The sequence below is a fragment of the Epargyreus clarus genome, unplaced genomic scaffold, assembly GCF_041222505.1.
Source record: "Epargyreus clarus isolate Ecla_fem2 unplaced genomic scaffold, WU_Ecla_fem_2.2 ptg000002l, whole genome shotgun sequence".
Taxonomy (NCBI): Eukaryota; Metazoa; Arthropoda; class Insecta; order Lepidoptera; family Hesperiidae; genus Epargyreus; species Epargyreus clarus.
In genome coordinates, this window is record NW_027332210.1 from 6,224,378 (window position 1) to 6,239,882 (window position 15,505).

The 15,505-nt window shown below is 43.7% G+C and overlaps 1 protein-coding gene across 1 annotated transcript in view; it reads left to right on the forward strand.

The window, feature by feature from the left end:
• Positions 1-12,547: 12,547 nt before the first annotated feature.
• LOC140746687 (lateral signaling target protein 2 homolog) overlaps positions 12,548-15,505 on the forward strand; it is a 61,905-nt gene continuing 58,947 nt past the window's right edge. Inside the window, exon 1 of the mRNA XM_073078799.1 lies at positions 12,548-12,783. Coding sequence (XP_072934900.1) covers positions 12,721-12,783 — 63 coding nt within the window. The 5' untranslated portion in view covers positions 12,548-12,720. The remainder of the gene's footprint in view (positions 12,784-15,505) is intronic.

Below are 15,505 nucleotides of genomic sequence, written 5' to 3' on the forward strand. Positions count from 1 at the left end.
TCTAAATTTGTCAATTAATTTCCAGCATCAGCCAACGATATTATTGAAGCCTTATTCCTAAATTGCACTTTCAAAGCAATTAGCAAGACAAAAACTTTTACACAAATACATATACGAGTATGTAAAATGCAAACGCAATCTTGAATCTCGATATTAGCCAATAGATATTTATTTTTATTTTTGAAGTACTTAGCACTTGAAGTTCACGTAATAAGTCACTACTACCTATGGACATCTCTATCTAACCCTTTGTGGTTTGACTCCGGCGGCACCACCGCCACACCTATTTCTGCCTAATAACAGCAGTGTTAGGCGCTGTTATGTTCCGTTTTGAAGGATGTGGTAAGGGAGGCATACTTTTCCGAGGCGTTCCAGCTTAGTCCTCAGGGGTAGCAGCGCATCTGTGGCCGACCTCAGGTAGGGATATCTAATCCTATCTGGGGTTGATTACATATGTCCATAGGTGGCAGTAGCCACTTACCATCAGGCGGACTGCATGATCGTCTGCTACTCCTATATTATAAAAAAGGTCCTACCTGAAATCAGCCGATGCCTTGTTGGCCCTAAGAACTAAGCTGGTAAGCCTTGTGAAACCCTTCGATGTTAGACTCGGAAGGCACCAATGTCACCCCTATTTCTGCCTAATAACCGTGCGTCTTAGGCTAAAGAGAAACATACTTAACCGAGGCGTTCCAACTTAGTCCTCCGGGGTAGCGACACATCTGACGCCGATCTCAGATAAGACCAATTCCATCTGGGGTTAATTAATGATTTCCGGAAGTGGCAGTTACAATTACTATAATGACCCTTTACTGCTTCTATATAAGAAAAATACATAACATGAACAATAAAGTTGGTATACCAGTAAATAAACATGTTTTGTTGATTTAGTGTTATAGTCAAGTAATTGGACCTCAGATCATTATGTCATAATAATCACAGCTGAAGTACTGAAATTGTAATTACAAAGCAATGAAATAATTAGGGCAACAAAGATATACAAGCTCTGTACTAGATATGTCACTACAATAACGGTATTATTGACAGATGACTATTAATGACCCACCTAGGCGAATAATCATTATACCTTTTTGCTATTAAGAAGGTGCCGGGTTCGATACTCGGATGGGGAAAGATCTACGTAAATGATGGTTTAAGATTTATATCTTGGGTTAAAGTGTTTGTGTGTCTATAGTTAGTACTGGGGGGGTTACTACCATCCTTTAACACAATATTATTTTAATTATATTTTTACTTTTTTTGCAGGAAATTTATCTTTTAAAGCAAAATATGACAATTTCAGTTCGGTTTATGCAATGTATAAGCGAAAAATTAATAAGGGTTTAAGTTCGTTCAACTGTGTATGACGGAATATTTTACTGTTTTAAGGAGGAAATAAAACTTTCCTGAACTATGATGGTTTTTAAATGATAGTGGTAGGCCCCCTGGCCCATTTCTGGTTGCATGTTTCTTCTCCAAATCAGCCACGAAACTCCGTAGCTGAGCAACTTTTGACAGTTGCATTAACCACTACTCAATTGCTAAGGTAAGTTTGAAGGTGGTTGAACTCTGTGTAGTTTGACTCCGGCAGCACCACCGCCACACCAATTTCTGTTTAACAACAGCAGTGTTAAGCGCTGCTGGGTTCTGGTTTAAAGGGTACGGTAAAGGAGAAATACTTTTCCGAGGCATTCCAGTATAGTCCTCAGGGGTAGCGGAACATCTGTGGGCGACCTCAGGTAGGAATGTAATCTTATCTGAGTTTGATTTGGTGTCCTTGGGTGGCAGTAGCCACTTACCATCAGGTGGACTGCATGCTCCTCTTATACCTATTATAAAAAAGTTCTTCAAGATATTGAAATTTAAAAAACCTTAAGAAATATTAAGTGAAAAGTTTATTCCATTTAAAGTAGATCCGTATAATTAGACGACATAATGTTCCGTTGATATCATTTGATCTATCGAGGCTTCTAATCAAGCCTGTATTGAAAGTCTATGGTGGTTATAATTAATGAGTAGTGGGTGGCAAGATGAGGTAATTATAACATTACGATACTTCGAAATATTCGCAAATTTCATTAAAATCCTTTAGCACTTGTAGCACGTGGAGGACACAGAAAATTAAGTTTACAAACACTCAATCTTTAACTAGTTAATAGGTAGGTACATACTTAAATAGCTAAAAGCAGTGGTAGTCTAATGATTAAGAAACTTGGCCATTTTCAAAGGTTTTAATCCCAGGAACGCACCTCTGATTTTACAAAGTTATGTAAGTACATATTAAAAAATAATTATTACTTGCTTAGGTATACGACGACTACCAATGTGAGAAAACATGCGCGCCTGAGCGTTCCTAAAGAGTTCTTAAGGTTATTTAGTGAAGTCTATCAGTTCGCACTTGGCCAATGTGGAGGACTTTGGCTTAAAAACCTCTCTCACTCAGGTGACACGTGCCCAGCAGTGGGGCTGGGGCAATAATATAACGACAACGACCTAAATATACGATTTCATCATTATTAACAACCCACTGCTGGGCATTACAGTCCCACTGCTGGGCACGGGTCTCCTGTCAGAATGAGGATTAAACCATAGTCCACCGCGCTGGCCAAGTGCGAATTGGTAGATACCTTTTTTTTTAAGATTTCTGAGGTATGCAGGTTTCCTCACGATGTTTTCCTTCACCGTTTTAAGCAAGTGACAATTAATTTATAATACGCACATACTTTGAAAAATCAGAGGTGCGTGCCCCAAGCACGAACCTCGGACTTCTCGTTCAAGAGGCCGAGTTTCTTAACCACTCGGCTATCACTGCTTTTTTATGAAAAAAATACAGATTTCATTAAATTTTATTATATAAAATATGGGCACTTACTCGGAATCTATTTAGAACAAGAGCATTAAGTGCAGACGAGATGCTATCTTAATCTCCGAGGTAAGGATGAGAGCATCAAAGACACGTGTATGTGTACGCATACTGACACATACATAATGCACATGCTACGAACTTCGTAGCATACAACATGTATGTTTGGGTCATGGACATTTTTATGAAATAGAAATACCAAAGGGACATGTCTTCTGGCAAGTAGGTACCTACTGTACCTATTTGTCCCTGTAGTTCCGGGACCAGAATAGTGCTACGGTATCCCCTGCCTGTCGTAAGAGGCGACTAAAAGGGGCTTCCGGGGTTGCGGGTGGTAAGAGCGAGAGCTCGAACCACCCGGCCAGCGAACTCGGCAAGGACGGTGGTATGTGTGGTCGCATACCGTCATGCACACCAGACGGTGTGGCGAGCGTCAAGCTCACCTGAGCGGAGCCCGACGGGGCAACGCGCTTAGAGGACTCCGGTTGCGTTCCTTTGCAGATTCCGGAGTTCTCTACGCAGCGCCGAAGACGGCCAACGGTGGTGTTTTATTGCAGTTAAGAATACTACATAACCCCGTTACACTCCCACGGCATAGGGTACCTTTTGACCCCCCCAACGGGTTGCCACCTTGTCGTGGTGGGGGGGCTTGTGTGTTCTAATGATCCCCGAGGCTATACGGCAGAGTTACTCATACCGGAAGGCGAAGGGTGAAGGACCAGACTAAGAGCGACCCAGGGGAGCTCACCCCTTCAAAGACGCAAATATGGATAAGGCCAATTGTGAATGTAGTCCCCAGGTGGGTACCCGCAAGGGAGAATCCCACCCCTCTGCTACGGCGGAGGGCAGCCCCTCGTACTCTGGGGGGGGGGGCAGCAATTGCCTCGTAGGTCGGCAATCCGTCGACCTTCGTGAACACGACCACAGCAAACGTTTAACGGACACCGAGACCCTTAGTGAGATGGATAAAATGGCCGCTGTACAAACGGTGGCGAGGAAGGCTCGGCCGGTTAGGAGGAAGGCAGTAGCCCCTCCTAAATCAGCTATGTCGTCCGACGCTGATGAGCTATCAGACTGCTCTATAATGTCGATTGTGTCGGGACAGTCAGCAGCCACGTCGGTGAGCACCGCACGAAAGAGGGCGCTGCCAACATGCACTAGCGAAGGCGACCGGCCCAAGAAGAAGCCTGTAAAGCCCCGTTCAGGCAAAGATGACGACTTCTTGGATCCTCTAGTTCCAGTTGCGAAAACTAGGTCGAAGGCCTCCCTCCCTAGTACTGAAGAACTGAGCCGGGAAATGGTTGAACAGCACACGGACGACCTAGGTTCTCGAATAATAGAGAACCTAGAGATCATAGAAAAGGTCGCGGACAAGTCCCGCAACCTAAAAGGCGACATGGTGCGCGCCATCCGTGTCGCTGTGCGCAACATTCAGGCAGCGTCAACCGAGGTTGTGCAGCGGGCTGCCACTGCACACCTTGAAAAAGAGAATGCAACGCTGCGCTCCCAGCTAGCTAGCCTGAATGGGAGGGTGGAGACCCTAACGGCAGAGCTGAACCGGCTACGCAAAAACCAGGAGCCGCCCCGAGTTGATGCGAGGAGGGCCGGGATCGGAGAGGATGCTCTCATGGACAAGATTGGGTCCATGATTGACCAAAAACTAGCGTCCTTTAGGGATGAACTGTTCCCAGGCAGAGCTATCAGGCCTCCCCTAGGACAGAAAACCATGCCCGTTGCAGGGCACGTAGAGTCGGCCACAATTTTGATGCCGCCACCGGCCGCGTCGACCTTGACTGAACCTACCTGGTCCAAAGTTGTGGGGCGGAAGGCTAGAGCCAAGGCACGCGTCCCTCCGCAGGTGGAGACCGTTCGGAGGCAATCGCCAAGCCGTGAGTGCTTGAAAAGGGCCACTCACCGGCAACCTCCAGCGTTGGCCGTTAAGGCGCAGGAACCAGCTCGGACAGGGACTAAAAGGAAGGCGGCCAAAAAGCAGAGGATCCCGAGACTGCCAAAATCAGCGGCAGTCACAGTAACAGTTCCTGAGGGCTCAGACATCACCTACGCAGAGGTGATGTCGACGGCGAAGAGTCGGATTCAGCTGCCTGATTTGGGAATTGCTGAAATCAGACAGAAGAGAGCCTTAAACGGTGGGTTGCTCCTGGAAGTGGCTGGAGAGAGATGCTCTGAAAAAGCCGATGCCCTTGCGAGCAGGCTGCAGGAGGCCGTTTCGGATATGGGCGCCAAAGTCGCGAGACCCAGCAAGCAAGGGGAGGCCAGGGTGATGGATCTAGACGATTCCGTCACCCAACAAGATGTCGCAAACGCCATCGCGGCATTGTGCGGTTGCCTCGCTGGCGACATCAAAGTCGGCGAAATCCGTAGGAGGCGTTCGGCATTGGGGACGGCATGGGTGCGTTGTCCTCTTACGGCCGTCCGCAAGCTGGCCACCGCGAAACGGGTTCTTGTGGGCTGGGTCTCGGCCAGGGTGGAAGTGCTACCTGCTAGACAGCTGCAGTGTTTCCGATGCTTAGAGACGGGACACGCCAGGCATCAGTGCACGAGTGCCACGGACAGGAGCGCTCTGTGCTACGCATGTGGTGAGCCTAATCACAAGGCGAGCCAATGCGGGGCTCGGGCGCCAAAGTGCGCCTTGTGTGCTGACCTGGGTCGTCGTTCGGACCATCGTCTCGGCAGCAGGAACTGCAAGCCTCCGAAAAGGAGAACACGGGGCAGCGGCGGAAACCAGAAAGTGGCTTCGGTTGCCACTTCGACACGGGCAGATGGGCCTGCGCATGCCAGCGCTTCGTCCCATTGCCCACCAGAGGAAGTGATGGACACATAATGTATAGGTCTCCGTCACTTAAAATACTGCAGGGGAACCTGAACCACTGCCGCAGGGCGCAGGACTTGTTTCAGCAATGCCTTGCGGAGTGTTCAATTTCTTTGGCAGTGGTGGCGGAGCCCTATACCGTTCCTGATCATCCTAGGTGGTTCGGAGATGACTCGCACTCTGTTGCGATATACTGGGCAGGCGGCGAAGGAGACCCTCCATGCTCCATATTCCACGCAGAGCGGGGCTTGGTAGCAGTGGAGTGGGGTCCCCTGTCCGTGTTGGGATGTTACATCTCTCCCAACTGTAGCTTGACAGAGTACGAGTCATACCTGGATCGAGTGGAGAGCTGTGTTCGTGGTTGCTTGCCGCGACCCGTGTTTATTCTGGGAGATTTTAACGCCCACTCCAGGGCTTGGGGTAACGGCAGAGATAACGCTAGAGGTGAGGCTGTACTCAATTGGGCGGCGGGACTGGACCTGCGCCTATTGAACCGGGGCTCGGTCAGCACGTGCGTGCGTTGGCAGGGGGAGTCGATCGTGGACCTTTCGTGGGCGACTGCCTCTGCCGAGCGCTTGGCAGCGGGCTGGAGAGTGGCGGAGGAAATAGTAACACTGTCAGACCACCGCCACATCCTGTTCGACGTGACTGTAAGGCTCCCGGTTCACACTGGCCGTCAGGGCGAAGAATTCCCACGACGATGGGCTTTGAAGCGGCTGGACCGAGACATGCTCGTCGCCGCTGCCCACGTCGTGGACTGGTCCGGAACTGCAGTCGAAGATGCAGACCTCGAGCAACAAGCTGCCCGACTCCAGGCGGACATGGTCTCGATTTGCGACGCTGCCATGCCGCGGATTCGATCCGGCAAAAGGGCGCCGGTATACTGGTGGTCCGAACAAATTGCGCAGCTGCGCACGGCTTGCCTGCGAGCCAGACGCAGGTTTACCCGCGCCCGCAGGCGTCGGACCGCTGGTGCCGAAGAGAAGGTGCAAAGGTACAGGGAGTACCGTGACTTGACTGTGGCACTTCAGACTGCTATCTCGGACAGCAAGTCTCGAAGTTGGTCGGGACTCTTGGATGGTCTGGACAGGGACCCGTGGGGCCGCCCGTATAGAATGGTGTTAGGCAAGCTGCGCCCACGGGTTCCCCCGTTGACGGAGACCCTCGATCCCGGCTTTGTCGCAGAAGTCATGGAAAACTTGTTTCCTTTCCCTTTGGATGGCCCTGATGCCGTGAACTGGGTATTGATCCCGTCTGTGTGGTCAGAAACGCACAGTGTTACCGAGGCTGAGGTGGAGTGGGCGGTACAACGGTTGGCCGCTAAAAACACTGCTCCAGGCCCTGACGGAATCCCTGGTCGGGCTTGGGTAGTTGCGTTGCCCGTGTTGGGAGAAAGATTGCGGCGCCTCTTTACCAACTACCTCCGTTTTGGGAAGTTCCCTGCGCAATGGAGGGTAGCGAAGGTGGTGCTCCTGCACAAGGCGGGTCGCCCCATGGACTTACCAGCATCCTACAGGCCGATATGTCTGCTGAATGAGGCAGGAAAGATCTTCGAGCGGATAATTGCCGCTCGCGTCAGCAGACATCTATCGTGCATTGGCCCGGACCTGTCCGACAATCAGTTCGGTTTCCGCGTTGGGCGTTCGACAGTGGACGCCGTTCTTCGCGTCCGAGCGCTCACGGAGAGGGCTTTTTCCAGAGGCAGAGTAGTCTTGGCAATAAGTCTCGACATAGTTAATGCCTTTAACGCTCTGCCCTGGAAAGCGATAAGGGAGGCCCTCGTACATCATCAGGTGCCTCCCTATCTGCGGAACGTTTTGGCGGCCTAGCTGTCGGACAGGAACGTCATCTACCCGGGCCGATACGGAAGAGTCCATGAGAGGGGCGTCGTGTGCGGGGTTCCGCAGGGGTCAATACTAGGGCCGCTGCTTTGGAACCTCGCATACGATATAGTGCTGCGGACAGCGCTTCCTGCAGGAGTCACCATCGTTTGCTACGCAGACGACACCTTGGTCCTGGCGGAGGGAGAGTCCTATGAAAGGACGGCGAGGTTAGCCGAACTAGGGGTGGCACGCGTTGTCGACAAAATAAACGCCTTGGGTCTTCGCATAGCATCGAGCAAGACCGAGGCGTTATGGTTCCACGGCCTAAGGCCGAACGTGGGACCACCCTGCATGTCAGTGCGGGTAGGTGACGCAGTCATCGAAGTGGGCAGATACTTAAAGTATCTTGGACTAGTGTTGGACAGCCGCTGGAATTTCGACGAGCATTTTAGCCGTCTTGTCCCCCGGATTCATAAGGTAGCGGGTGCGTTGCATAGACTGCTGCCAAATCTCGGGGGACCGAAGGAGGAAGTCCGTCGCCTCTACGCAGGTGTCGTGCACTCTGTCGCGCTCTACGGTGCGCCCGTATGGTCGCAAAGACTGTCGGGCTGCCGGCGCCGCGCGGCCAAATTGAATGCCGCGCAGCGTTTGATCGCGATCAGAGTCGCGCGAGGGTACCGTACAATATCGTACGAGGCGGCTACACTCCTGGGGCGGTTCCCGCCCCTGGACATTCTGGCGGATATGACGGCAGAGATCTTCTTTAAGATCCGCGGTCTCCGCCAGAGGGCTGATCCAGAGACGGTTAGAATGCTTCGGACGAGAGCCAGCTGGCGCGCTCTAAGACGCTGGCGTGAGCGGCTGCAGGAGCCACGGGGCGCACGCCAACGCATAGTCCGTGCAGTACTGCCCAACTTCCGAGCATGGCTCAAAAGGAGGAAATGCGTCACCTACCGGCTGACACAGATGCTCACCGGACATGGCTGCTTCGGTGAGTATCTGCATAGAATAGGCAGGGAAGCGACAGCGCAGTGCCATCACTGCGGGCATGCCCAGGATTCCGCGCAGCACACGCTCGAGCACTGTCCAGCGTGGCAGTCCGAGCGGCGGATCCTGGTGCAACATGTAGGACCAGACCTCTCTCCGGAGGCTGTCGTCGCGGCAATGGTCCGTTCCGGCGAGGCATGGGATAGCGTGGTCGCCTTCTGCGACCGTGTTATGGTCGCTAAGGAGGACGCCGAACGGGCCAGGGAACGAGCAGATCCCGCGCGAAGGAGGAGGCGCCGCGGGCGTAGGTGACGCCCCACGGCGCGGTGTCCCTGTAGTACCGGGATCAGAATAGGGCTACGGTATCCCCTGCCTGTCGTAAGAGGCGACTAAAAGGGGGCTTCCGGGGTTGCGGGCGGCAACCCCGGGAAGGACGACGATATGTGTGGTCGCATACCGACGTAAACACCAGACGGTTTGGGAGGAGCCAAAAGTGATCCCCCAGGGCAGAGCCCGATCGGGCATCGCGCTCGGAGGACTCCGGTTGTGTTCCCTCGGAGATCCCGGAGTTCTCCAAAAAGCGTTGAGGGCGGCCACCGGGGGGGTTTTAGTGCGGTAAAAATCCCACATAACCCGGCGTCGCTCCCACGTCGTCGGGTACCTTTTGAAGGTTTCCCCCTCGTAAACAAACAAAAAAAAAAAAAAAAAAAAAAGGGTACCTTTTGAAGGTTTCCCCCTCGTAAACAAAAAAAAAAAGGTACTGTACCTATTGCCGCCCATTGATAGGTAAGCCCGATACAATTCTATATCAGGGCGGTGCTAGAAACTTTTGTGGTTCGATTCCGGAGGCTCCACTGCCACATAATACAAGCAGTGCTAAGCGCTGCCGTGTTCAGGTTTGAAACGTATGTATGTCCAACCTCAGTGCCCAGTTAAGACCACTTAACAATGAATAGTTGTATAAGTTAGACACATAAACCCCTTTAAAATTCCTACAAGTGAAATAGATCTTTGAATTTAATAGAATTCTTTAATCTAAAACCTTTTTCAATTTAGTTATCGTATCATTTTCCTTATGAATTTGCATAAAAAAGCAAGTGTTATTTTAACCGTAGCTCGAACAACCGTTTGTTCTTATAGATTAAGTTTTATTCATAGGCAAGCGATTATTTTATTTAAATTAATTTTAGTGAGATTAATTAATTTTTCCAATATAATTTTAGGTACTTATATAAGTAGGTAATAATTGTATGTACAATTGTACATACTTACTTACTATAGAAAAACACCATTACAACTCTTTCCTTCGATGATATAGACGATTAAACCACCCTTTGTGGTTCGACTCCGGTGTCACCACCGCCTCACCTATTTCTGCCTCATAACAGTAGTGTTAAACGCTGCTGTGTTCTGGTTTGAAGGGTGTGGTAAGGGAGAAATACTCTTCCAAAGCGTTTCAGCTTAGTCCTCAGGGATAGCGGCGCATCTGTGGCCGACCCCAGGTAGGAATATCTAATCCTATCTGGGGTTGATTACAGATGTCCATGGGCGGCAGTAGCCACTTACCATCAGGTGGACTGCATGCTGGTCTGCTAATCCTATATTATAAAAAATCTGGTAAAAGAACGAAATTAGCGAATTAGTTCATTTACACAGACGTGCTTGCAGAGTTTGCGTCTGATGTGTTTTTAATACTATTGATAATATAATGCAGATCGTGCGGTGGGTTGTGATATCATTACTGTGGAACCACGGAGGGTTATACCTTGTAACATATCCAAGATGCTAATCCAGAACTTCCATATTTGCCTTCATTGATAAAACATCTTATTGGTTTGCTTAGTTTTAGTTGTGGGTATCGTCTGTAGTGTCTACGGGCAGGGCTCACTTTAATATACTAGTATAAAACTACACTATATTTAATATATAAAAATAACAAATAATGATTCTCAACCCCATGGTACACATTAAACGAAATATCCAGTAAAAATGTTTTACTATTGACCGAATTCTCTATACAACGTAGAAGGTAAGTACTTTCTACGAGATAAAAAAGTTAACGAATTTGTTCAGTTTGGTTTGTTCTTGTAGGCTACAAGGGTATCAAATAATTCGTTTTGTAGTTTCGTGTAATGTAATACGGACGGAACAAAGGTTTCTATTATTTCCAATTTCTTTGTAGTCCCATCCACTCGTTTATTTTGAAAATAATGGTTCGAGATCTACAATGTATTATTTTTCTATAAATTAAATATGTATTTAAAAATAGATTTTCTGATCTTTATAATGAAGTCAACATTAAGTAGGTAGTTGTAACTATCTGTTTCTCTGGTATTTAAGTATTTATTATTCAAATTCAAATTCAAATCTCATTTATTCAAAATTGATTCATATAGAATACTTTTTGAAAGTCAACAAACTACCACCGCTTCGGAAGGTATTTCGCTATGGAGAAGAAGCGGCGCAAGAAACTCCATACGTGTGCATATTTGCATCTTTTAAAGGGTAAATAATATACAATTTTACATAGTGGTACATATAATTAATTTTTGATGTTGGAGCTGGAGTTGTCATACCATACGGATTTATCATTTAAGTACTGATTTACATTATAATAAGCTTTTTTACATAAAGTTAATTTTATAGTAGATTTAAACCTTTTCTCGGATAGATCGATAATGTCTTTTGGTATTTTATTGTAGAAACGAATACAGTTCCCCATAAAAGAATTACACACCTTGCTTAATCTAAATTGAGGTATGGCCAATTTATCTTTATTTCTAGTATTATGACTGTGCCTATTATATTTTTTTTCCAAAGAAGAATAATTTTTGCGAGCATATAAGATATTTTCATAAATATATTGACTAGGCACTGTCAAAATATTTATAGATTTAAACAGTTCTCGTAAGGACTCACGGGGGCGAAGACTATAAATGGCTCTAATTGCACGTTTTTGAAGTATAAAAATGACATCTATGCTAGCAGCGTTACCCCACAGCAGAATACCGTAAGACATAATGCTATGAAAATAACTAAAGTAAACAAGCCTAGCGGTTGGTATATCGGTAAGATGTCTTATCTTCTTTACCGCATAGGCTGCCGAACTAAGTCTACTACATAACTTTGCTATCTGAGGGCTCCATTGTAGTTTACAATCTAAATTTATCCCTAAGAAAACTGTTATTACCGTACTGTTATAACTATTATCTAATATTTTCCAGAAATACGGATCTCAACAAGTCTTAGAATGGAAATATGAAGTTATATGGGATAAGTAAAAATAAGTAGATTTTTTATGTCAGTAACTAACTACAAAGAACAATTGTAATTAAAATAACAATAATAAGAAACATTTTTAAATGTGTGTATGTAGGACATAGATTAGTAAAGATACTTCGCCGCCTTGAAATTGAAGGAAGCCACAAACGGCTTATTAGTAAGTTCTTTTTTTTTAATTCTTGACAAATAAAACATTTTTTGGGAAAATTTACGAATAAATAACTAATACTGCGTAATTTAAATAATAAATAAATAATGATTTCAAATATTTTAGGGACATTTTAGCACGGAGACGTGGCAAAACTTATTTACGCAAATATTACAATTCTCAAAACTGGGTACATTTTCTTGTTAGGAGTGAGTAATCTTTACTAATCTATGATGTAGGATTATCATATTTGTAAAGTATCTACAATAATCTACATCGCAAGAATATTGCGCACATTAAATTTTGCCTGTCAGTTCCTATCTGAGTTTTAATTATTGAATCTTGTACACGATTTCTTTTATAGTACAGCCATCTAGTATCCACCAAAAATATATTGTGAAAACAAAAAAAATATGTATATTATTATTATTTTTATCAATATAATAAATTTGTAAATATGTCGTTAATGATTAATTTGTTAATGATTTTTAATAATAACAAATCCTTTAAAGATTTATCATATGATACAAGTATCCGAACATTTCATTCGAGTGAACTTAGCAGTGAATGGTGAATGAAAGACTACAGTCAACAGGACAAGTCGACACGGTCGTTTACATTCACCGATCATCATTCTCAAACGTGAACGCGACTCGTGAAATATGTCCGCCTTTTGTGTTATTTGACGTAAATATTGGCGAAATTTCTTTTGTGCTTCGATCTGGATGGTGATTTTTGGTGCTATACTAGTTTTATGATGTGTGTGTTCGTGCTGTGATCTGTTCATATGAGGCTGCTATACAAATCTGGTCCAATGGAGTCTCTCAGAAAATGGTTCTACAAACCAAAGGTACGTCAAGAGTATTCTGTTGTAATTTTGCATTGCGTCCCGTTTTTGTTCATTTTCGACCTTCATGTAGCAATACTCTGTATTTGGCGTTACAAGACGCGATTCTGGTTGCGTGAGTTGCGTATTTAGATTCTTTGTTGTGGCCAGTGATTCAGTGGTTTCTTATTTTTCCACTACCTACACTGTTTGCTCAAGAAGTCTTTATTCCATTTCCTCAATTTCCTGTTGCATTACGTGCAGTTTCGAGCAAAGGTTTACGCCTTACGTCATTGTAGCGAGTAACAAAGTATTCGATTCGACAAAGTATGTAAATAAGTTGATTTTCGAAGCATAATTCTTGTCGTGCTGTGTTTAGTGCTATTTAGATAACTTGCTATTTGTTTCTCGCGTTACTTGTCATATTAAATCATTTTTCGGGGTATTCTGTCCCGCATGTGTAATAAATGTAAATGAAGTCAGCATCGTGCGTAACAATACAATTTAGTCTAGAATGCGTTCAACGTTATCATTAAATGTATACAAGTATCGATGTTAGTTACACAAGACAATAACAACACTCATTAACCAAGATTGTTTGTTATGAATAAGTAACTTGATAGTTCATCAAGTAGGTAGCAACTTATAAACAAGGGCATTTTTTTACTTTGTTTCATAACCTTTAATTAAATATTTACATGACAGTAATATTCATTATCACAAAGAAGATGGAGTCATAATCTAGTGGTTTGAAGTTTAGCTCCCTATGCTGGGTGCTGAATCCTAAACATGTAACTGTCATTTCAAATATGTGCAAGCATGTGTATATAGACAGTTTATTAATACTTTAATTAAGAAAATAGCACTTAAATGTCTACCAATCTGTACTTGTCTGATTTTTTGAAATATGACTTAAAGTTCAAGTCTTTAAACATTGTTTTTTTTAGAGAAGAATCTGTGATAAGCATTCCTATGTTAAAGTATTATTGATTTTGATTGATAACATCTGTGTCATGTGATAATAATTTGTTCATAAAGGCTATAAGACAATTAATACAATTTTACTAAATAAAACAGGTGTACCTATAGTTATTTTTCAGAACAAGGTTAATTAATAGTCTTCATAATGCAGGTACTATCATAACTGATTTTCTTCAATAATAGTTACATGAAACACTTATTGCACAATCTCAATTCAAACCTGCTTCAATCTTAATGTTTTATATATTATGTTGGTTGTAATACAATATATGCTAAATATTTTTGTAAAGGTTTTGAATGAATGATGATAAGAAAAACTAGCACCAAACAGCACATTCAACAGTGAAATAGTATCTATTTCAATTAAATTGATAACCTTAAAGCCTTTGAAGAAAGCTAAAAACAATGTATAGTTTAATAATAAAAAAACTTCTTCTAATATTTATTAATTTATAAAATTGAAGTTGCAAACATGCATGCAGTTTATAGTTTGTGTAAAACTGCCAGTCCGCTCTGAATATAGAAATGAATAGCTCAGACATAGCAAATTGCATGACTACACCTGCTCGCAACAACTTCGGACTGGCAGTTTGGCGCGTTCTATATTGGTTAGTGGTTACTGTCACCCATGAACATTAGTAACTATCTCCATATATAATAAGGATCCTATCTGAAGCAGATCACAGATAACTTGCTACTTTTGAAAAATAAAATGGTCACCTAATATCTAAGTTAGCCGAATAAACTAATTTAAAAATTCAAAATTATTAACACCGTCCATTAGTCTACTGGTACAAGTTCTTTCTTTTCCAACTATAAGTAAGTCAGTCAGTATTACATTTACACATGCTTGGGTCATATGTATTTTATTTGAAATAAAATAATAATTTAAATGTCACAGACAGAAACAATGTGGTCTAACTTGTTGCTGCATTACTAAGTGGGTACATATAATAAATATAGTTTATATCAATTTCTACATCTCGACTACTTGCATATTCAACAAAAAATGTCTAGCCATGTTTCATTCTATTAGAAATGCTCTTATTTAAATATTTATTTGTATTTTGTGATATACCTCTGTAGCTGAGGCATTCTAATCCTTTGAGGTAGCAATGTATATCAATCTTAGTTAGGAATCTAATGTTATCTGGGATTGATTATAGATGTCTATGAGCGACAGTAGCCACTCTCTATCAGGTAAACTGTATCTATATATTTACCTATAAAATATATGTATAGCCACATTGATGTGATAATGTAAGCGATAATATTTATAAGAATGCCAGAGATTTTATTGCTTAAAGATTTTTTATATACATTCTAAAGTAAAAGAATTTAAGTGATAAGTAAATCACTTAACATGTCTTCAAAAGTACTGAAGTTATGATAGGTTCTGTTTACATTTTTATTCATTCATGCTTTATCGGGCAGGATTATTTCAAAATATGGTGATTGTGGAAGTTACATATTTTATATTGGAGCACCATTGCATTTATGCCTTACAGCAGTAGAACAGTGTTCTGTTTACACATTAAACATGTTATTAGGCATTTAGAACTAATGTTTTATTAAGTTATAGCAACGAGAGTCCAGGAGCCTGTCTAATAACAGAACAAAACTTTCTCATTTTTCTGACACATTAAAAATCTATTTTTGATAAACAATAAAATAATAAAGTCTATAAAAGAAATAAAATAAACTTTGTATAACATAGTATGCTTTTGTAATACATGTATTGTGATACAAATATTTTAAATTGTAC